This window comes from Pipra filicauda, unplaced genomic scaffold (assembly GCF_003945595.2).
Source record: "Pipra filicauda isolate LSUMZ 115617 unplaced genomic scaffold, ASM394559v2 scaffold437_size563383_pilon, whole genome shotgun sequence".
Classification (NCBI taxonomy): domain Eukaryota; kingdom Metazoa; phylum Chordata; class Aves; order Passeriformes; family Pipridae; genus Pipra; species Pipra filicauda.
The window spans coordinates 511,127-532,800 of NW_024104573.1; the positions used below are offsets into that span (position 1 = coordinate 511,127).

Below are 21,674 nucleotides of genomic sequence, written 5' to 3' on the forward strand. Positions count from 1 at the left end.
GAAGGTGCGGGAGGCACCGGCGGGAACTCGGGAACCGACTGGGAGCACCAGGACGGGCTGGGTTGCCGTGGGGCCGAGCCCAGCCGAGCTCTGACCGAGCCGAGCCGAAGCGGGAGCGGCGCAGGGGGCGGGGCGTGGTCTGGGGGCTCGGCCGCCAGGGGGCGCGCACGGCGCGGGCCGCTCGCACGTGGCGCTGTTTCCGCGCGGCACACAACGGGGCCCAATGGGCGCGCGGCCCCCGCCCGTGACCACTTCCGACTTCCCCCGACGTGGCCCAATGGGCGCGCGCGCGCCGCGGGATTGGTGCGCGGGGCCGGCGCCGCCGAACGCGCCAATCAGCGCGCGCCGCGTGCAGGCGGGGGCGGCGCGAGGCGGCGGGGCCGGCGCGGCGGGGGCGGCTCCGCGCGCCGGGCCGGGCCCAACCGAGCCGGGCCCAGTGCAGCCCACCCAGCCGAGCCGGGCCCAACCGAGCCGAGCCGAGTCCAGCCCAGCCCAGCCCAGCCGGGCCCAACCGAGCCAGGCCGAGTCCAGCCCAGCCCAGCCCAACCGAGCCAGGCCTAGTGCAGCCCAGCCGAGCGGTGCCGAGCATGGCGCGGATGCCCGGCCGGGCGCTGCCCTGGCTGCTGCTCCTCCTGTGCCTCCTGCCCGCCTCAGGTACGTTCGGGGCAGCGCGGGGGGAGGCGGCGGGAGAGCAGCGGCCGGTGCTTCGGTGCCGCCCCAGCGCCCTGACCGGGCTCACCCCTTGCCGGCCGCCGGCACCGGGAGCAGGGTCTCACAGAGGGCTTGTCTGCAGAGCCGGTGGCCGTGATGTCGGTGGACGTGGGCAGCGAGTCGATGAAGATCGCCATCGTGAAGCCCGGGGTGCCCATGGAGATCGTGCTGAACAAGTGAGCGGCTGTTCCAGCGTCCCTAGCTCCGCCGCGGGAGCCCTACGGGGGGCGGGGGGGCTCCGGTCTGTCCTACCGGGGCTGGATCCCGGGGGTGAGGATGGATGGAGCTCAGCCATCCATCCCTGTTCCTCTGCTGCCGGAGGGACGCTCCCATCCTCCACCCATGGTTGTGACTCGCTCCTGCCCCCGGTGAGCAGCTGTGGGGCATCGTCCAGGGCACCCTGGGGGGCTTGGAGGTGCTTTGGGCACCTTTCCAGCGAGTGCCGAAAGCCCACGTGGTTACGGACACGTTGTGGTGTGAACCCGAAAGGGCACAGGTCACGTTCTTACTTGTTCCTTGATTCTCAGTTCCCCACAAGGCAGCCCAGAGCCAAGTTTGTTTTGCTGCAGGTGTTCAGAGCCCACACTTGCTAAGAAGCAGGTGAAGCTTTCCCTGCACTCAGCTGCTCCTGCAGCTCATCCCCAAGACCTTGAGTGAAGAACCTGTGGTTGGAATAGGACGCATGATCAGGAACATCCTCATTTTCTGGGAGACTAGAGATAACAAATAAGTTTCTCACCCAGCTCCCTGACATTTGGCAGTCATAGCTAGAATGAGGGAACTGTCTTGCCTTGCTTGCGGGTGGAGGAAAACAAAAACAAAGCGAGTGTAAGCAAAGCACTGAAGGTGGCAGGGGGACTTCTCTGCCAGTTCCTTAGCTGAGCAGAGGCTGGTCCTCCTCTCCCCAGCAGATATCTGAGCACCTTCCCTTAGTCCTTCTGGAATGGAAACAACATCCTTCTTCACTAGAGACTTTGTGTGGAATGTTCACCTGTTTCAACTGGTTTATTCCTCTCTCTCTCCACAGGGAGTCACGAAGGAAAACACCCGTGGCTGTTTCTTTGAAGGAGAACGAGCGTCTCTTCGGTGATAGTGCTCTGGGGATGGTAAGAGTTCCTGTCCACAGAACACTGGTATTCAAGGTTGTGATGAATGTCTGAGCCGGGGAATTTTATTTTGCTGTTCTGTGCTGCTCATCTCCTTGATGTGTTACTTGCTCTGTGTACTGGCTGTGTGCTCCTACTCCCATAGCAAGAGTTGTTGCCCACACAGCCTGGGAGGGGTTGGTTTGAGACTGGTGTAGCCAAAGGAATGCAGGTGGGTGATGTGCTTTTTTTTTTTTCTGCAGTCCATAAGGACGCCCAAGGTGGCATTCCGGTACTTCCAGGATCTGCTGGGGAAGCGAATGGATAACCCCCACGTGGCGCTGTACCAGTCCCGCTTCCCGGAGCATGAGCTGGTGAAGGATGAGACAAGGCAGACCGTTATCTTCAAGCTGTCCCCGTAAGTGGCTGCTTTTGGGTTCTTTGCGGGAAGGACTTTTGCCGCCAGGCTTCTGCAGCTCACTTTTGATGCCATAATTTTCTTTCCTATTGTAGAACAATACAGTATTCTCCCGAGGAGATGCTGGGGATGGTCCTGAACTATTCACGTGGTCTGGCTGAGGAATTTGCAGGTTGGAAGGATTTAGCTGTTTCTTGCAGTCTGTGTGTGTGTGTGTGTTTATGCATTATAGGATTCAAGTAGACACCAAAGGTGTTTGGAAACTCAGGGGTTTTTAGAAACAGAATGTTGGGTCTCCAGCTGTGGGCTGTAAGCAAGACTATCTAGTTGTTATTTGTTTCTAATATAATGCAAGTTTGGGAACTTATTCCTGTTTCTGTGGGCAGGCACCCCAGTTCCCACCCAGCCTCGTGAAGGAGCCTTACAGGCAGTCTCTGGAGAAAAGTGAAGTGTTTCCTCTCTCAGAGTGTGATCAGAGCAGAGGCACATGGGAAGGTAGCTGTAGGGGAGGGTGGAAGTAGCCCTGTGAAGGCTGTGCTGTGCCTGCTCTGGATGGAGACTTTGCTGCTGGAGCAAAAAGAGAAAAATAGGCTCTTTGCTGTGAAACTTGCTAACAGAGAAGAGGCTGTAGTGCATATTTCATGCTGTGTTGCTAATGAAATACCACAGTAATGAAAACTGGGTTAATTATTAGGAGGCTGCCTCGTGTGGTCAGTGACACTACAGCCAGTCCAAGGACTTTTTACTGTAGAGTGAACATGATCCAGAGGTAATGTAAGGCTCCGTGAAGATAATAGTTGTTGAAATCGAAGGCAGCCCAGAGCATTTGAGAGCATCCTGACCTGTGAAAGAGAGGTCAATAGACACGTGGCTTTGCGAGAATCTGCCAGGTCTGCTTGGTTTCAGCAGGACACAGAGATTCATCCCTAGGCATCCTCCTGCTGCTGTAGGATTGCATCCTGTGCAAATCTTTACCGTGGGTCCTCTGGCTTTGCTGCTGTCACCCTGTCACAAGTCTTTGCATGTGGCTGACTGATCAATAAATGTGTTCTGTGCAACTTTTTCAGAGCAGCCCATCAAGGACGTGGTGATCACAGTTCCTGCCTACTTCAACCAGGCGGAGAGGAGGGCGGTTCTGCACGCCGCCCGCATGGCCGACCTCAAGGTGCTGCAGCTCATCAACGACAACACTGCTGTAGCACTCAACTATGGGGTCTTTAGGAGGAAAGACATCAATGCCACTGCACAGGTAGGTGCTGCTGGGAGATGCGGAGAGCCCTGCCGAGTGCCTGCACGCAGGGGAGAAAGTGCTGCAGAAAAAGTCCAAAGAACTTAAGGCAGACTCTGCTGGTCAACCAGTCTCCTCTGTTTTCACATGTTCATCAACAAGACAAAGAGGTTAAGCCTGGTGTGCGTGTGTGGTGAAGCCTAAGAGCTTCTGGAGTGAGGGCAGGTGCTGGGAGTTCCCGTTTTGTAAAACCTGTGTTTGTTCCTTGCCCATGAACTGGGGGAAATAACAGTAACAATTACTTGATATATTGGAACACTGACTTGGAAGTACTTGATTTTCCTGAGGTTGGAGAAACTTTTAAAGGGCAAAGCTTTGGTTTTTGAGCTATGAAATAGATGTGAAAAGTTTTCTTGTTCTTCTCTGTCAAGTGTGACCCTGAACATCTCCTGTGTTTGGTCTGAGTCTTGCCCTTACGGGATAAAGCTGGTCCAGGGAGTGGATAGTCATGGCCTGTATCATGCTGAAATCCATGGGTTCTTTCCTTATTCACACGGATATCCAGGTGTTTCTGCTTCACTGTCCCAGCTTTTCTTTTCAGAATATCATGTTTTACGACATGGGAGCAGGAAGCACCATTTGTACCATTGTTACATATCAGACGGTGAAAACTAAGGATTCAGGAACTCAACCTCAATTGCAGATCCAGGGCATTGGGTAAGAATTCTGCATGAGTTGCACAAACCCCACAGGACTCAGGAAAGAAACCATTTGTTTCACACTCTTTTCTACATGTAGAATTTTGCAGTGAGGTTTCAGCACAGAAATTTGGGTGGTTGGGTGGAAAACATTTGGAGTGAGAAAGCTCCAGTTGGGAATAACTCTAGTGTTGCTAACTTGTGGAGAAGGTAACTGAGAACTTCCATGAGCCCAGAAGGGAACTAGTGTACTTAGTGTTTGCTTCAGGCTTGCTTTTTGATAGCCTCAAACCATGTAAGCCTGCTCCATTTCATGTGATCCTATAGAATTAGAGTGTGTCAGTTTGAAAAAGAGGAATATCCTTATAGAGAGGAATGAACGTTTTGCCAAGCAAAGAGGGGGGTACTGTGCATAGCCAGCCCAGCAATTTTAACTCCAAAGCATTTATATTGCTTTTTCAAGAAAATACCTGAGATAGTTGTCCTTTGGCTTCTTAGCTGTTTTATGTGCTTGGCAATAGGGCTTTTACCACAAATATAATGAAATTTCCTGCTCAAAGGCTGTTGTGACAGTGAGTCTTTTTTTTTTCTTTCCTTATAATGTGTTGTTTTTGGGGCAACCATTGTACTTTCACAGTCAGTCACAGCTGATAATACTGCAGCTACTTTTGACCACTTGCTGCTCTGCATATTTGCAAAATAACACATGAAGTTTGTTTGTATTTCAGTTCGGTTTCAGTTGTTTCATCTCCTTTCATTCTTTTGCTCAGGTTTGACCGTACTCTTGGAGGTTTAGAGATGGAGCTTCGTCTCCGGGACTACTTGGCAAAGCTCTTTAATGAGCAGCACCCTTCAAAAGATGTCCGGAAGAATCCCCGGGCCATGGCCAAGCTGCTGAAGGAGGCCAACCGCCTGAAAACTGTGCTCAGTGCCAACGCTGACCACATGGCACAGGTCTGACCTGCTGCTTGGGGCTCCTGCTTTTTTTTGGGCTAAGGGTGGGGTGAGTGGAGGACTGGTGTGAGGGAACACTGTGCCTCTGCAGTGCTGGGCTGCTGAGGAGCATCTTTCCTGTGGTCCCTCTCGGTCTGTGCCCACTTGGTAGCACCAGTGATTGAGTGGATTGGAGGAGAGTTATTCGTATCAAGTTTGTTAAATACACTTTCACTGAGAGAAGCTGTCTGTTACACCCATGTTCCATCCTCTTATCACTTTAGCAATGGCAGAGGGTCAGATGAGCACGATCAGGTCCATGGTGTGTTAAGAAAGCCAGAACTTTTTGCATACTGGGCAAGTCATGCAAAGATTTTGCTCAGAGAATGCTCCACAAATAATTTCATTCTGACTGGGTTTTTTTCTGGACAGATTGAGGGACTACTGGATGACATCGACTTCAAAGCCAAGGTCTCAAGGCAAGAATTTGAGGATTTGTGCTCTGACTTGTTCAAGCGCGTCCCAGGACCTGTGCAACAGGCTCTGAGCAGTGCAGAGATGAACATGGTACGTTTACAAGAATGCATTAACGAGCCTGAAGTTTCTGTCTGTGGAGCTGCTGTCACATCATGATCGAGGCACCTGTGGTTGTGTCATCAGCACTGCTGGGAGGTAGATGCCTGCTGTTGTGATAGTGGTGTTGGTGCTGCAGAATATAGTATTTACCTGCTGCAGTGTCAAGCAGGAGTGTGTCGTGGCTCCCTGCGTATTCCACCAGAAATGAAGGACTTGGAGGACGGGTTTCTTTCTGTTAAAACACTTTACTCTTGGTTGGAGGTTTGAAATACTGATCTTTCCTCTTTTTGTCTTGGATGCTGGTTCTGGTCTCCCTCCTGAAGTTTTAACTGAAAGAGCCTGGAAACAGATTTATTGGTGTTTGTGCTTCTGCTTTGTGTGCTCCCTGAAGGGAGCCCCATTTTGGGCTGCAGTTGGACCAAACCCGAGGCAGTTTTTTGGAGAGTCACTGCGGTGTTCAGTGCTCACTTTCCAAGGTGCCAGGATGCTGTTGAGCAACTTTGGGCTCTGGTCTTCAATGCAAGACACTGAGTCACCTCTTAGAGTCCAGGTTTCTGTCTGTTCTGGTCCAACTGGCTTCCTGGGTCACTATCTCCTTTGGCATTGAACTATAGTCTGTTTAATTTTGAGTCAAGCCACATGTTTCAGGTGGCTTGAAGCCATGATCTCATTGTCACTCTTTGACAGACCTGACTCCAGGTGCCTCATGTTGGCACGGCTCGTGTCATTCTGTCTGAGTTCTGTCAGGCACTGGCCTGCACGGGGACAGCAGGGTGCTCTAAGAGCACCCCATCAGCACGTGGTGACTGGGGAAGGAGTGTAAGGAAGCCCTGAACTTAGCTTTCCAAAATTGCTTTCTCAAGACAAGGTGACTGTTTCCAATCCCTAGGATGGAATTGACCAGGTGATTCTAGTTGGCGGTGCCACACGGGTCCCCAAAGTGCAGGAGGTTTTGCTGAAAGCTGTGGGCAAGTGAGTATGTGAGGCCCCCTTCTAGTCTGTCTCCCATTGGCAAGCTGCTGTTTGTGGCAGAGACTGCAAACCTCATGTCTGTTGCTTTTCCCTTCGTAGAGAAGAGCTGGGCAAGAATATCAATGCTGATGAGGCTGCTGCTATGGGTGCAGTCTACCAGGCAGCTGCTCTGAGCAAAGCCTTTAAGGTGAAGCCCTTCGTTGTTCGGGATGCCGCTGTGTTTCCTATCCAGGTAACCCTTGGCTTTCCTTCTCTTGTGCAGGGTTTGGGCAAATGGGGCTGTGCTGGGAGAAATGGTCCAGGTTTGAACCTGTTGGTTTCCTTTGAGTAAAGAAACTCTGGGAGGTCTTTCTGCCAATCTAATAAAGAAAGCGGAGGAAAGTCTTCTGTACTGTAGAAGTGCAATATCCAAGGAGCCAGACATATGTAAACATCAGTTGAGGAATATTTTCCTGTCCCCCAGCTTTTTCATGAAGCAGAGAAGCCAGATGCTGCTGATGTAGATGCCACAGAAGAAGCTGACATTTGCTGAGTGTCATTTTCTGTTTGTTGTGCAGGTGGAGTTTACTCGTGAAGTTGAGGAGGATGATAAATCGAGGAGTTTAAAGCATAACAAGCGGATTTTGTTCCAGCGCATGGCGCCCTATCCCCAGCGCAAAGTGATCACTTTCAACCGCTACACAGATGACTTTGAGTTTTATGTCAACTATGGGGATCTGACATTCCTGAGCCAGGATGACCTGAGGTGAGATGAGCCCAGCATCTGAGCTGGCAGCTCCGTGGCAGTGCAACATGCCTGGCTGGAAATGTATTGGCAGGCAGCCTGTGTGTCTGACTGGCACTGGCACATCTATACTCCGAGCTGCGTGTGCTTTAGCAAACTGAACCCCTGCCAGTCCCTGCTTTGTGCAGTTGCCCATCACTGCCAGCGTGACCATGAGTGGGGGTTAGCTGTTCTGAAGCACTGTTATCCTGAGTTCTCTTTCTGCTTTTGTCTCTGTGTCATCAGAGTTTTTGGTTCTCTCAATCTCACCACTGTGAGGCTAAAGGGAGTTGGGGAGAGTTTCAAGAAGCACTCAGATTATGAATCCAAAGGCATCAAAGCTCACTTCAACATGGATGAGAGTGGAGTACTGAGTCTTGACCGGGTAAGCACTACCTGTTGGGATGATTGTCAGCTGATGTATTTTCCAGTTCTGTCCCTCTCTCTGGTATGGATGGTCCCTGATTAAAACTAATCCTGAGCTCCCTATTTTCAAGGTGGAATCTGTGTTTGAGACCTTGGTGGAAGACAAGCTGGAGGAGGAGTCAACACTGACAAGTAAATGCTGAACTTTGGTATTCACACTGACTATTTTGTTACCTGTAGTGGCTGAGATAACTACAAGCATTGCATTTCTTTGGATGTGGGAGGTTACACAGTCTGTGCATGCAAGGACAATGGAGGGAGGTCGGAGAAGGATGAGTCTGGAGTGTGTGGAGTTCACCTGTGCTGCCAAGGGAGCTCCTTGGCAATCGTTGTGGTTGTGAGGGGAAGGACTGAAAGCTGAAGATGACTTTCTTCCTCCTTTGGATATGTAACATTCTGGGTTTTTTATCTCCCATCGACAGAACTTGGAAACACCATCTCAAGCCTGTTTGGGGGTGGCAGCCCTACACCAGAGACCGGAGAGAACCTGACAGACGCTGTTCAGGTGAGCCCCAGAGGAACTGCCAGCAGGAGGGAGTCCTTGAGTCCTGTTGTAGAATTACCTCTTCGGTGAAACATTTGCATGGAATTTCTACATTTAAAACACTGGTTTGCTTTCCCTTTTACTTGCCTATGATGACCAGGAAGAGGAAGAGAGCCTAGCAGACACAGGTAAAGAAGAGCAGGGTGAGAAACAAGACCAGAAAAGCAATTCTGAAGATGCTGGTGAAGAGCAGGGAGAAGAGAAACAGCAGTCTCCAGGCCAGGCAGAAACTGCCTCCCCAAAAGCAGAGTCACAGAAAAAGGAAGAAGGCGAGAAATTAGAGCCTCAGGTAAGCATCAGATTGAAGGAATTTAGACTAATTTCCATACCTGAGAAATGGCATTTCCTCAGTGAAATTCTCCCTTCTCTATAAGTGCCCTGCCTTGGAAAAAAATTGGCAGAGTCTGAAAATCTCTTCCTTGCCTGAGAACATACTTTGTGTTACAGGATCCTAAAGAAAATAGAGAAACTGCAAAAGAGGAAGAACTGTCCAAAAGTTCTGGTGACAGCACAGCTGCCAAAACAGAGGAAGAGAAGAAGATCAAAGCACCCAAGAAGCAGAAGCTTGTCCATGAGGTCACCATGGAGGTGGACATAAACGATGTGCCTGACCTCGTCGAAGATGAACTGAAGAGCTCAATGAAAAAGTAGGTTTGAAATGGCTCTGCCAGGTTAGAGCTCTAGATGAAGGAAGTGGATTGCTTTGGAATGGTGATGGCTCATATAGCACTGCTCAGGAGCTGGTGTGTGGTGTGCTGCTCATGCAAAGGCACTTCCTGCCTTTGATTTCTCTTTTCTTTGCCTGTTAGACTCCAAGACTTGACAATCAGAGATCTAGAGAAACAGGAAAGGGAAAAATCGGCCAACAGCTTGGAGTCATTCATCTTTGAGACCCAGGTAAGAGAGAGATATAAAGAAATGAGAATTCCAGGAGAGCAAGTAGAAGTGTCTTGCACAGTTTGTGGCTCCTCTGAGTGCAGGAATGTTATTTGAGCTGGGGGAAGCTGATTTGAAGAGCCTAGCTTTCATCTTTCAGTCAGTTTTTGATGCTGTTAGGCTTCTCAGGCCCATGTTTCCTCAATACAAAATGAACCTTCCCTTCAGTGTGTGTAACACATTGTACTTTGGGTTTCCAGTATCCCTTATATGCACTTACCTGTGTGCTTTAGAACAATTGTCCCCAGGCTTTAAAGAAGCTACAGCTTTCTCAGGAACTGTTGTGCAAAAGAAGCAACTAGTGTTAAGTGCATGTGAAATTATGGCTGTTGCAGCATCACCATCATTTACCTGGGCCGTGCATGTGTCTACACCTGGTGTATTCTCATCATGCTCCTGGCTGTGGGAGGGTGCAGGCAGCACCCCAGCCCAGTTGCGAGTGCTCTGTTTGTTTTATGCTTCCAGGCTCAGTGGTGTTTGACAGGAGTGTTTGCTCTGGTCTTTTCAGGACAAGCTTTACCAAGAGGAATATCAGTTTGTCTCAACAGAGGAGCAGAGAGAAGAAATTTCCAAAAAGCTTAATGAGGCTTCCAGTTGGATGGAGGAGGAGGGCTATGCAGCTGCAACGAAGGTATTGCTGTGTGCAGTCAGGATACCAGTCTGCTCTCACTGACATGGAAATGATCACACAGGCTGTCAGTCTTTGTAATCTCGTTCTTGAGAGTTTCTTGCTTCCTAAGTGCATTATGCACAGAACAAAATACTAAGTTGATTCCACTTAAAGCTTTGTTGTGTGGCTCTTTTTACTGCACTAAAATGGTGTATTTGATAGAGCAAACAATAAATGCAGTTTTAACTTCTGTAGTCATCAATGTTAGACAATGGTCAAACTAAGTGTCTCCTTTCTCCTCTCCCCCATTTGCAGGAGCTGAAAGACAAGCTTTTGGAGCTGAAAAAGCTTTGTAGGAACCTTTTCTTCCGTGTCGAGGAAAGGAGAAAGTGGCCAGAACGCCTGGCTGCCCTAGAAAGTCTGCTCAACCACTCCACCATCTTCCTCAAGTAAGAGCAGGCTGTTGGGAGGGAATGTCATGCAGCCGGTCATGTAAGAGCTGCCAGCAGAACGAGACCAGAGTGAATGTGGTCTGAAAGTCACTGGCACTTGCTGAGAAAAGATGAGCAGAGCTCTGCTCCCTATGCCCAAGTCTGTAGGACCCTTGAACAGGCACACGTGAGCTCTGTCCAAACTGGGGGGGGCAGGAAGGTTCCAGTGCTGCTCGCACCCCATGGTGGTTATTATGCTGTTGTATTACTTGAGCTGTAACCACAGAGTTGCCAAAGTGCAGTCTGCTTGGCTTAACAAAAATAAGCTTTCTTCTTGTCTACAGGGGAGCCCGAATGATTCCAGAGGCTGACCAGATATTCACAGAAGTGGAACTGAGTACACTGGAAAAAGCCATCAATGAAACAACGGTACTAAAGGATGGAGTGATGCTGGGGGAGAGTGGGGTGGCAGCTTGGGTTGTGTTTCCTCCCTGTCCTTTCACTGAAGGTCACGGAGTAGAGTGTGCATATTTTGTTTTTGTGCCACCAGCAAATCGTTCGTGTGTTTGAGTGTTTCCTAATGCCCAGCCTGACACCAGCATGTCCGGAGGGTATAGTGGTTCCTGTGTTGCATTTGGAGTTGTCTCCGGGGTGGTGGTAGAGCCCAGTGATCTGACTGTGGTTTTTAAAGGCAGCAGCTGGGTTTTGTTTCTCTTTGTCCTGTGTCTGAGTAAGAGGTTGTGTAGCAGGGAGCAGAGCTGTCCTGAGTAAGACAGAAACACTAGAGACAGTGACTTTGAGATACTGTGATATACAGCAGTTCCTGTAACCCAGATGCATTCCAAAAGCACCTCTTCCCTCACGTCCCACAGATCTGGAAAAATGAGACGCTGGCTGAACAGAACAAGCTCTCTCCTACTGAGAAACCTGTGCTGCTGTCCAAAGATATAGAGCTCAAGATAGCAGCCCTTGACAGGGAAGTGCAGTATCTCCTGAATAAGGCCAAGTTTGCAAAACCCAAACCCAAAAGGGAGAAAAACGCCACAAAAACCGATTCAGCCAAGAATGCTACAGCAGCCCCTGAGACTGAGAACACTATCCCTCCCACGGAGGGGAAACAAGAAGGTAAGGAGCAGGTGGGGAGTGTGTATATAACTTTTAGTATATAATTACCACTTGTAACACACTTGCGTCTCTCTGCCTTGAGTGAAAAGGAGCTAAAGAAGGGAGGACGATAGTTAACTGTGGAATTTAATTACCTTCCTCTTAATTTTCAAAGACAGTTGGGAAAATCTACATATGGCAGCATCCTTTTCCCCCCACCATTTGAGGTTTTTTGTGAGGAAACAGTGTATATATATTCCCACGATGGTTAGTCAGTATCTGTCTCACTTGCTGGTTGCCTTCTAGGAAAGATAAGCCATTGACTGCACTCTGGTGTGCAGAGGGAAGTACTCAAGGTCTGGTCCTAGATCAAGGAATAGAATGAGCTGTTGATGAGAAAGATTTGTGACCTAGATAGACTCCAGAAAAAAAAAATATCTTGAGACACTAGGACTTGCAGTTTTTGAACTTTCTAAAATCCTAAGGTCCTGAGTCCCCTGGTCCTTTTAAATCTGGAGTGCTGTTTGTCAGCAGAGTTCCTGCTGGTTCCTCTGACCTGAGCGAGGGATCCTGCTTATAGTCACAGTTCCAAAGGTCACTTGCCTGTACAACCAGTCAGTCTTCAGAGCTTCCAAGGAGTGCCTGGCACTCAGAGGCAGTGGGGAATAAGGAGCAGTTTTATGATGCTTCTCTGAGTGTTATAGAGCAATCTGCTGTGAGAGTGAACTATTACAGTCCTGCTGAGGTACCACAGATGGCTGGTTTAACCTTGCTTCTACTCACCTAATCTCCATGCACCTTGTCTCCTGTGTTTTCTCCCTTGACTTTTATTTCTTTCCACTTTAAATGTAGACAAACTGGAGGATATTGGTCCAGCCAAGGAACCTCCTACAGCCGAGAAAGCAGCAATAGATGCTGAGCCTGGATCAGACTCTGGTGGGTAAATGTTTGACTAACGACCTGTAACTTGGGAGCTGCAAGTGCAAGCTGTCTGTGGGCTGCTGTGCAGATTTTTAGCTGCAGGAGGTAGTACAAGAGTAGAACCCCTGACTGCAGGTACATTGTTAATTCTGCAAACAGGAAGACAGATTCTGGTTCCTTGCCGTTCCTGCATTTTTGTTGTTCAGAATGAAGTTGTAATGCACAGCTGCCTCAGCAGCTGCTCTGTGCCCCTGCCCCTACAGTTTGCAGCCAGTCCTGTGGCTGTAGGACTGGCTCTGCTCGAGAGCTGCCATGCAGGCACGGTCTGGTTCTGCCGCTCCCGTCGCCAGGGCAGCCTGTTAAGAGGTGCAGATCACGAGTGTCAGTCCCCAAAGCATCCCCGACCTCTGTACCATGGACTGAGAGTTTGGTGGAAAACTTTGTGAATGTCAGGGACTCTTGGCACTGCTTTGCATGCTGTGAAAACCACTGCAGTGTGTAACTGAGTTTGCTTCCTTACACAGGGTCCAAAAATGAGAAGACACAAGCTGGAGGAGAAAGCAGGAAAAATGATGAGTTGTAACACCCTGAAATCTCACCAATGTCAGCATCTATTTATTTCATTGTTACGTTCTTGTTTTTCTCATGGACCTGGTTAGTCATGATGTAAATGGAACACAACAAGAGTCTGACAACACAATGGGATAGAGGTGTAAATTTATTTTTTTGTTCTTTCTGGGGATTTTGCCGCTACTAACTTAGTGAATTGGTTTTTATTTTTCTTTTCTTATGTGTGGCAGAGTGCCCACCAAGAATTATCTCTGTTTCAGTACAGAAGTCACCAAAGTGACTTTTCTGTGGGGAGAAAGCGGTAAAGAAACAACTTAAGCTTTAGGAAGTAACTTGGAACATAAACTCTGCCCATCTCTGGTGAAGATGATCGCAGGAGGATATAGAGCTGAGGTGCCCTTGTCTTTGCATATGAGGCTCTGACTTACAGCAAGTATGTGATTTCAGCTGGTGGGAAGTGTATTATTGTTTGGATTCACAGGAAGGCTGAACAGAACTGGGGAGGCAGATGATCTGTGCTTTGAGATACGGCTGTGTCTGTTTTCCAGAGGCTCTTTGTTAAAACCATCTGTCCGTGCTCTGTAGTAGAGTCCAAAAACCATGACATGAGACTTGACAAAAAGATTCTGTTTATAGTTTAAGAAGTTCAGAAAAGGCAACACTGAATGCTGAGGAGAGGGAAAGAAGGGCTGTGTTGGCACACCTTGTAGTCACAGGGATGGCGATACGGACCAAAGGGTAGGCAAAACCAAACCTGGAAAATCTAATGGCAACTGCCCTCCTTCCTTGGCATCTTGTGCACTCAGACCAGCTTCATCGTGCCCCTCCCTGTCCTGGCCGTGGCCTCCTGCCCCCCCTCGGACCGTCGCTGCTGCTGCCACACAGACGACTGGGGTCCGACGGCCGCGAATGTGCATCTGACGTTGTTCTCCGTTTGGGCCTCTTCAACCAAAAATAAAAACTACAGTTCCTGAGAGGCTCTGCCGAGCGGTGCCGTCTGTGCCGGGAGCTGCGGGCGGGGCGGGGCGGGGCGGGACTTCCGCGGGGCGGGGCGGGGCCGGTCCGTGCCAAGGTCCGCGCTCGGGTCCGTGCCCGCGGCGAGCGCGGCGCGATGGCGGCCGGCGGGTACGGGCGGTACCGGACCGTGATCTTCGCGGCCATGTTCGTGGGGTACACGCTGTACTACTTCAACCGCAAAACCTTCTCGTTCGTCATGCCCGCTGTCATGGCCGAGGTGCCGCTGGGGAAGGACGATCTGGGTGAGTGCCGGTCCCGGCCCCCGCCGCCCCGCCGGCCCCGGGGGGCCGTGCCGCGGGCTGAGGCGCCCCCCGGGCTCTGCCCGCCGCAGGTCTCATCACCAGCAGCCAGTCCGCAGCCTACGCCATCAGCAAGTTCATCAGCGGCGTCCTCTCGGACCAGATGAGCGCCCGCTGGCTCTTCTCCTCCGGCCTCCTCATGGTGGGCTTGGTCAACGTGGTCTTCTCCTGGAGTTCCACCGTCACGGCCTTCGCCGGGCTCTGGTTCCTCAACGGCCTGGCCCAGGGGCTGGGCTGGCCCCCCTGCGGGAAGATCCTGAGGAAGGTGAGTGTGGGGAAAGGGGGGGGGAAACTTGTCTCTGCTCTCCTGACCTGTCCTGGCAGCAGGGCTGTGCAGGCCATGCTTGCTCTGAATCCAGAGGAACTTGCACCTCTTCCTGCTCCCTTCTAGCCAAGGAGGTCAGAAGTACTATCTGTACTTTCTGCTGCCTGTGGAACAAGTTTCTGTGCACAGGGATCTGCTTATTATAGCAGAGATTCGGTCTGTAGCCCCTGCCCATATGTGCCTCGAGTCTGATTCTGTTTGGTGAGTAACATCCTCTGGTAGCAGAGTTCTGCCCTGTAGAGATGGACTTTGTTGGAATTAAATATTTTAAGCGTGGACACAGAGGACTGCTCATCTGCTGCTGCGATGGTTTGCTGCAGGGGAGGGGGCAGTGAGCAGAGTTCCATTTGCATGCTCGGGCAACTCAGGAATTCCAAACTGCAGGCTGTTCAGGTATAAAACCAGGTAATGTGGAGGAACAGTGTGAGGTGACTCTCTAAGCTCTGCGTACTTGGGCTTTGTGACAGACTTAAGGGAACAGATAGGAAAGGAGGAAGGAAACAGAAGGAAAGGAGGTTGGTTAGCTTTGTGCTGATTCCTCATGGAAGATATAAAATCCAGGAATGCACGTACTGCACATACTTGTGGAATGGGGTGGGGCAGAGATGAACAACTGTCTTGCCCTTCTGCCAGGCACCCAGCCTCACCTAAGGGATGAGAAAAGGGCTGTTCAGGATGGTTGCATGCACGGAAAAGAAAGTCCCTAATAACAGAAACATCAGCCATGGTGTTTCCTGAAGACATTCACGAATGTAGCTCTCAGACATTTTCCTGCTGACAAGAACGACCCAGGTGGTTCTGGCTCCTAGTACTTGTTGCAACGCAGAGCCCATTATGCCTGATACTTAATGCAACAGTGAGTCCTAAAGTTACCCCGTGACTCTGTATATCCATCCATGGTCCGCAGCCAGCAGACCTCTCCAGGACTACATGGTTCCTAGCAAAGTGAGTGCGCAGAACCACGTGCTCTTAAATTTACCTCTCCTGGCCCACGTCTCAGTTTCATGATCTGTAAATGGAAGTGACTCTGAGCTGGCTCACAGTGTGAGCACCTGTCAGGCTCTTATGCTGACACTTGAGTAATGTTTGGAGTTCCCTGCGTGACTAAAGTAGTGAAGTTTGGGTGCTCCCTCTACCTGCTTTTGTAGATCAGTGTCTGAATTGCTCCAACCCCAAAGCATGGGCCTCAAGGGAGGATTTTCAGGTGTGCTGTCACTCTCTTACACCTCACGCTGTTTTTCTTCTTGTTGCACAGTGGTTTGAGCCTTCCCAGTTTGGGACTTGGTGGGCAATCCTGTCTGCAAGCATGAACTTGGCTGGAGGCTTAGGCCCCATTGTCGCTGCTCTCGTGTCTATGAACTACAATTGGCGCATGACGTTGTCCTCCTCTGGCTTCACCTGCGTGGTTGTCTCTTTTGTTTGCCTTGTCCTGATTAAAAACGAGCCGTCGGATGTCGGGCTGCCCAACATTGAACAAGGAGCCAAGAAAGGGAAGAAAGGTGAGCATGTGACTTCACATGTGACGGGCAGCCATGGGAAAAGGTGCGGTGTCTTCTGTCTGTTCTGGCACAGGCGTGTGGCTCTTGGTGTACAGAGACCCCCATCCTTCCCAGTTCCTTCACAGCTTGGCAGTCACGCGTTAAGGGGTTGATTTTTGGCAGTTTTATTCTCGTAACTGTTGAGCTGCTGTGTTGAAGTTACAAATTGTATAAACCAAGGGCCAGTGTGATCCTGTGGGAAGGGAATGGTGTGAGGGCTCCTGAGACTGTTGCAGAGCAGGCAAAGAGCCTGCTCTCTCTTAGCCCTGCTCCTCAGCCTGCCAGCAGCCGCCTGTATGTCACTGAGAAGCTCGTGGCTGGCTCTCCCCCTGTGAGTCATGTCTTCCTGCTGCCAGTGCCCTGGTTTTCTTGGGGCCTCGTGCACTCAGATTGTGAGTGCAGTCTTAGTGGAGCACTGGAGAGAGGAAAACACAACAGCAGGGAATGCTTCCTTAAGCCTGACCTTCTGCTCGTCTGCATAGGCAGGGGGCAGGTGATTCTCCCCTCACCCCGCCATGGGTTCTCTTGACCCCTGGCTCACAGTGGACTCTGCTCAGTGTTTCTGTCCTAACCTAGGACATCTAGTTAGTAAATGTTTGCTCAGATCACTGAGTGTGGTGATTCTCTGAAAGCAGAACAGGTAGAGGGGAATTGCAACACAAGATTGCTGTTGTATTTTAAAGGCCAGTGGAAACTCAGCTTATGTGCCACACTGCCCCATGATGCCTGTGCTGCCAGACTTGACCCTTTTGCATAAGAAAAGAATATTGCTTCCCTGGAGTGTTCTCTGGAGAGAGCAGGTTTGTTGGTGTTCTGGAAGACTGATGCAAAAATCAAGGTAGCACCTGAAAGTCAGCATCTTTTTTTGGGTCTGTGCAGTGGCTTTCACAGGCACAGCTTAAAAACTCTCCCAGAGAATCTGGAGAAGCTGATAAATTTTCTAACAACCTTCGTAAGGGGTTTATTGGCAACCACAATACAGAAAATTCCTGGGAGTTGTGTTTTAATTATTCTTTTCAAATCTTTAATGAATGTGGCATAAAATGACAGAAAAGATTCTGAAATCACCAGAACAAGGGGAGGTAAAGCAGCAGCTGTGAATATCTCCCTGAGTGGGGATGTTCTCGTGCATGGATCCTGCCTGCAGATCTGTCTGTGTGGTTCAGCAGCTGTGCTCGAGCTGTGGTAATGCTCCTCCCGACCTTCCTGCAGGTTCCTCCAGTGACAACAGCACCTTGACAGAGCTGCTGCTCTCGCCGTACCTCTGGGTGCTCTCGACAGGCTACCTGGTCGTTTTTGGAGTCAAAACGTGCTGTACTGACTGGGGACAGCTCTTCCTGATCCAGGAGAGGGGACAGTCCATGCTTGTGGGTAAGATGCAAAGCTGCATTTTGCTGCTGTCTGGGAGGTGTTGCCCAGAGCTTGCCTGGGTACAGGAGAAGGACAGATGCCTCTTCACCTGAGGGACTTGTTTGCCTACTTTCTAGTTGTCTGCTTAGATACATGCAGGTGTTTAAATAACTCAGTGATGTAGTTACTGTGTGCACAAAGCCCCCCGTGCCAGGACCCTCCTAGGATGGCAGACAGACATTCCTGAACAAGGATGAGCCAGAGGGTCGTGTCCAATAGAGCTGCTCGAGCTCACTGTGAGCTGACAACAGTGGGGCTAGTCTGATGTCCACAGCAGCTTTGCTGTTTATACCAAACCTGATGGGCTGTTCTTTACTTCACCTGCATTCTAGGCAGTTCCTACATGAGTGCCTTGGAGATTGGGGGCCTGGTGGGAAGCATTGCTGCTGGATACCTTTCTGACAGAGCAGTAGCAAGAGTAAGTAATGTGCACCTTCAGGTGTGCTGGGCAGGTAACACAGCATCAATCTGAGCTGCTTCACTAAGGGGCTCGGGCAGGGTGGCATCCCTGTGGGTACGACTGAGAAACAGGCCCATACCCAGTTCTGCTGTGTGCATGGCGTGCTGCTGATGTGCCATCTGTGTTTCTGACTGGACTGTATGGATGGTGTTAGTCACTACAAGTATAAAAGGAAGGAGGTCCCTCCAATTTCTCACTCTCAGCTTTCCTTCCTGTGTTACAGGTGGGTCTGTCAAGCTACGGGAATCCTCGGCATGCACTGCTGCTTTCTATGATGGCTGGGATGTGTGTGTCCATGTTTCTCTTTCGGGTCACAGTCACAGGCAACTCTCCCAAGGTAATCCACGTGCAGCAGCTGGCCATCAGCTGTAGGGATAGCCCTTGAACAGGGAGGTTTGATGAGAGGGAACCTGACTGTTTTCTTCACCCTTCCCAAGGGTTTCTTTGTTTGTGCTACAGAGAAGCACTGACTTGGGCTGCTCCTGCTTGGCGTGGGCAGCCTGCCTTACCAGCTGTTTTTGCATCTGCCCTCATGATTGCTAACTAAATTAAACTTCTTTTCTCCTTTCCTTTTTTATTTCTTCTTCAGGAAACCCACTTCTGGACTGTAGCCTTGCAGCCTCTAGCTGATCTTACAGGCCTAAAAGAACATGAGGTTTCTGCTTGCATTTTTTCTCCCTCTACCTGTTTCTTCTTTCCCTGGTCTGCCTTACTCCTATCCTGGGAGGTTGGTTAGCACCTCAGAACTTAGAACCAGGGCCCTGAGAAGAGATTACTGTAAGTTTGGTAAAAGAAACCTTTTCTTAAAATAATTTGATTACGCTGACTTTAAAAGTCTAAATATAAATCTTTAAAGTTCTTATAAAGAAGATTCTGAGGACTTCTGTTTGTTAGGTAAAACATAGCCACTTAAGGGGTCTTGTGGGTGAGATCAGGAAGAATGATTCTGCTCTGGCAGATGTATTCCTGCTTAGTTTCTGGCAAGTGTTTTCCTAATTTGTCATTTCTGTTTTATATCTGGAAGATGAGATGGCACTTACTTCCTTCTGGGATTTTTGAAATGGTTTTTACAGTTCAAAAAGCATACTGTAATGTAGGGGTGTTACTTATCCTTTGTTGTGCAAACAAGAGACTGATAATTTTGGGCCAAGTAGGTTTCTTAGAGCATAAACTAACACTGAAGTTCAGACTGTTGGGTTGTTTTTGACTTTTTTGGTTCTCGGTTTAGTAGCATAGAGGTTATCAGAGAGAGGTGTCTCACAAATAAAGATGCTCTGATTAGTAGCATGCATCTAAACTGAGAAAAGCTGTCAGTTGGTGTATCCAGGATTATTTATGAAAGCAACCTGATTCACAGCTCTCTCCTGTGCTTTCACAGGGTCATTGCCTGTCTCTGATATTCTGTTTCCTTCTTGCAAATCAGCACAGGATGTGTTACACGGTGTGGGGGGCAGAGCTGTGGGAGGGAGGAGAGCTTGCACTGGCCCCAGACAGAGTGGTGGAGATGCAGCTGGGCTGCGTGTATGTGGGGTCTGTACAGGCTTGAGCTCTTTTGGCTGCAGGCCAGGGAGCTGGTGTCAGTCTAAACATGTCAGAACTCCCTGGTACCGTGTGTGGGATCTGAGAACTGTCAGCAGCTGCTGGCTGACAGTGGTGAGGTGCACAGATCCTGTTTCTTATCTTAACTTATTTTGACAGCTGTGGATCCTGACTCTGGGAGCCGTGTTTGGGTTCTCCTCATATGGGCCGATTGCCCTGTTTGGGGTCATAGCCAACGAAAGTGCCCCTGCCAACCTGTGCGGCACCTCCCATGCCATAGTGGCCCTCATGGCCAACGGTGAGTTACACCCATTTCCCCGAGAAACAAACAAAACCCTTGCACGTTTTTGGTGATGCATAGTCTAGCCCCTGGTTGCCAAGTTACTGATCATGGGAGGTCACCTAAGGTGCAGAGATAATGGAGCTGGGAGCCCCAGGGATGCTTCCTGCTGTGCCCAACAGGTTTTGCGTTGGGCTTTAAGTTCAAACCAGGCCTTAGGAATGTTTGTACATGCAAAAGCAAGTATTGGCAGATAAAATTGGTGCACACAAGCATTGCTAGATTTCTGTTTGTTTTTCCTTGCAGTTGGGGGTTTCCTGGCTGGATTGCCATTCAGTACAATTGCTAAGCACTACAGCTGGGCCACAGCCTTCTGGGTAGCCGAAATCACCTGTATTTGTAGCACAGTGGCTTTCTTCTTCCTGCGGAACATCCGCACCAAGATGGGCCGGATTCCCAAGAAGGCTGACTGAGGATAAGCTGCTTGGTGAAAAGGATGTTCCCACGCTGACGTGAACGATGCTCATTTTTTTGTTTAACTAGCCTAGGAGTGAGTTTACCTATTGCTGCAACCTAGATAAAAATGTCTCAGCTTCTCAACCACTGTCAGGTGCCTGAGGGCACAAGGTTCCTGCTACTGATCACTTTTTCCCTTGAGATGTGATAATTCATCTAGTTTACATTTGCAATGATTTTACTGTACCTCTTTCTCACAGCACTGCTGATGAAGCGAGCAGGCTCTGCAGCCTGAGCTTCCCCACTACAAATGGTCTGAAATGACCGGCTTCAGGTGTGCTTACCTTTAGTTTTGTCGTTACTGTTTGTCTCAGCCATGAACTGAGACATTAATCAGTTCAGCTTCGCTGCTCAGGGGCCCCTGAACTGAGCCTTTGCCACCTGTGTCCACCCGGTCCAGCTGCCGTAAGCGCAGCTCTCCCAGGTCACTTGGCGTGAGCTCTGTGTGCACTTGGCCCCAGGACAGTGGCAGAGCAGGGAATTGTGACAACTGCAGTCCAGCCTCACAGCTGCTCTGACAGCAGTGAGGCTTTAGCTGTACTGGGGAGTAGTTGTTAGGAGCAAGCAAGTGTTGCTGTGGAGAAGCGAATGGTGGGATGTGTTGTGGCAGGGCTCTCCACAGCACCTAGGAACAGGCACGTTTCCAGGGAATTCGTGGCATTTAAAGAAGCTCCTTCTAGTGAACTGCTCCTGCCCGGTGTGATGTCTGTGTTCAGTGTTAATGATTTGCAGGGGAGGCAGCTGCTGCCAAGTCAGCTCGTAGCAAGTGCTCTGCAAATCAGCCAGGAAAACTGCCCCAGCTGCAGGAATTGCGACAGTAGTCACCGCCAACACACAATTTCTGCAGCTGGGTTTTGTGATAACCTCTATTTGTAGCATTGGCTTTTTTTTTTTTCAGTACAAGGTGTGTAGTCTAGGGTGGTTTTGGTCAAGAGCTGCATCTCTCGTGGCAGCGGGTGGTGGCTTACGTTGCCTCCAAGTCAACCGTAGCAGAGCCACTGTGGACAGCCTTGAGCAGTCAGACCCAGCACTCTGCAATAAGTACACTCAGGTTTTTAAATGAGAGTTTGTTGTGTATTCTTGTTTTTCCCCAAAAGGCTTTACTGCTTTAGGGTCCTGAAAGAGGCAAGTTCAACTTGTGAAGAACCTGCATGCAGGTACTTTGCTGAACAGCTTGGTTGCAAGAGTAGTTAGTCAGCCTTAATTAAAACAATGGAAGTAAATTAAATTTTGTACTTAATTATATGATCTTCTATCTGTGAAATAAAAATGGAGCAGTGTCACAAGGGCCCCGGTTTTCTTAAGCAAAACCACCAAAACTCATTTATCCTCTTGAGGTGCCACTGGCACAAATGTACCCGCCA

At 49.9% G+C, this 21,674-nt stretch overlaps 2 protein-coding genes across 3 annotated transcripts; both read left to right on the forward strand.

Moving 5' to 3' along the window:
* The first annotated feature begins 516 nt into the window (after positions 1 to 516).
* HYOU1 (hypoxia up-regulated 1) lies at positions 517 to 13,902 on the forward strand. The gene is made up of 24 exons (XM_027737750.2): positions 517 to 654; positions 794 to 887; positions 1,739 to 1,817; positions 2,060 to 2,214; positions 2,310 to 2,386; positions 3,282 to 3,463; positions 4,044 to 4,159; positions 4,911 to 5,094; positions 5,506 to 5,640; positions 6,539 to 6,621; positions 6,721 to 6,853; positions 7,179 to 7,366; positions 7,631 to 7,769; positions 7,882 to 7,942; positions 8,233 to 8,315; positions 8,455 to 8,643; positions 8,802 to 9,001; positions 9,164 to 9,251; positions 9,799 to 9,921; positions 10,216 to 10,349; positions 10,676 to 10,760; positions 11,204 to 11,456; positions 12,288 to 12,371; positions 12,881 to 13,902. The coding sequence occupies exons 1-24, from the start codon at positions 588 to 590 to the stop codon at positions 12,937 to 12,939; spliced, it is 2,991 nt and encodes a 996-aa protein (XP_027593551.2). The 5' UTR covers positions 517 to 587; the 3' UTR covers positions 12,940 to 13,902.
* A 102-nt stretch (positions 13,903 to 14,004) lies between these two features.
* SLC37A4 (solute carrier family 37 member 4) lies at positions 14,005 to 21,593 on the forward strand. Of its 2 annotated transcripts, XM_027737700.2 has the most exons (9): positions 14,006 to 14,185; positions 14,275 to 14,507; positions 15,823 to 16,066; positions 17,318 to 17,476; positions 17,848 to 17,933; positions 18,199 to 18,312; positions 18,565 to 18,630; positions 19,674 to 19,812; positions 20,101 to 21,593. In XM_027737700.2, exons 1-9 carry the CDS (start codon positions 14,038 to 14,040, stop codon positions 20,265 to 20,267), a joined length of 1,356 nt encoding a protein of 451 aa, XP_027593501.1. In that variant the 5' UTR covers positions 14,006 to 14,037; the 3' UTR covers positions 20,268 to 21,593. The 2 variants fall into 2 exon arrangements, with proteins under 2 accessions (XP_027593502.1, XP_027593501.1); XM_027737701.2 differs by lacking the exon at positions 18,565 to 18,630 and having other exon boundaries at positions 14,005 to 14,185.
* Positions 21,594 to 21,674: the final 81 nt, after the last annotated feature.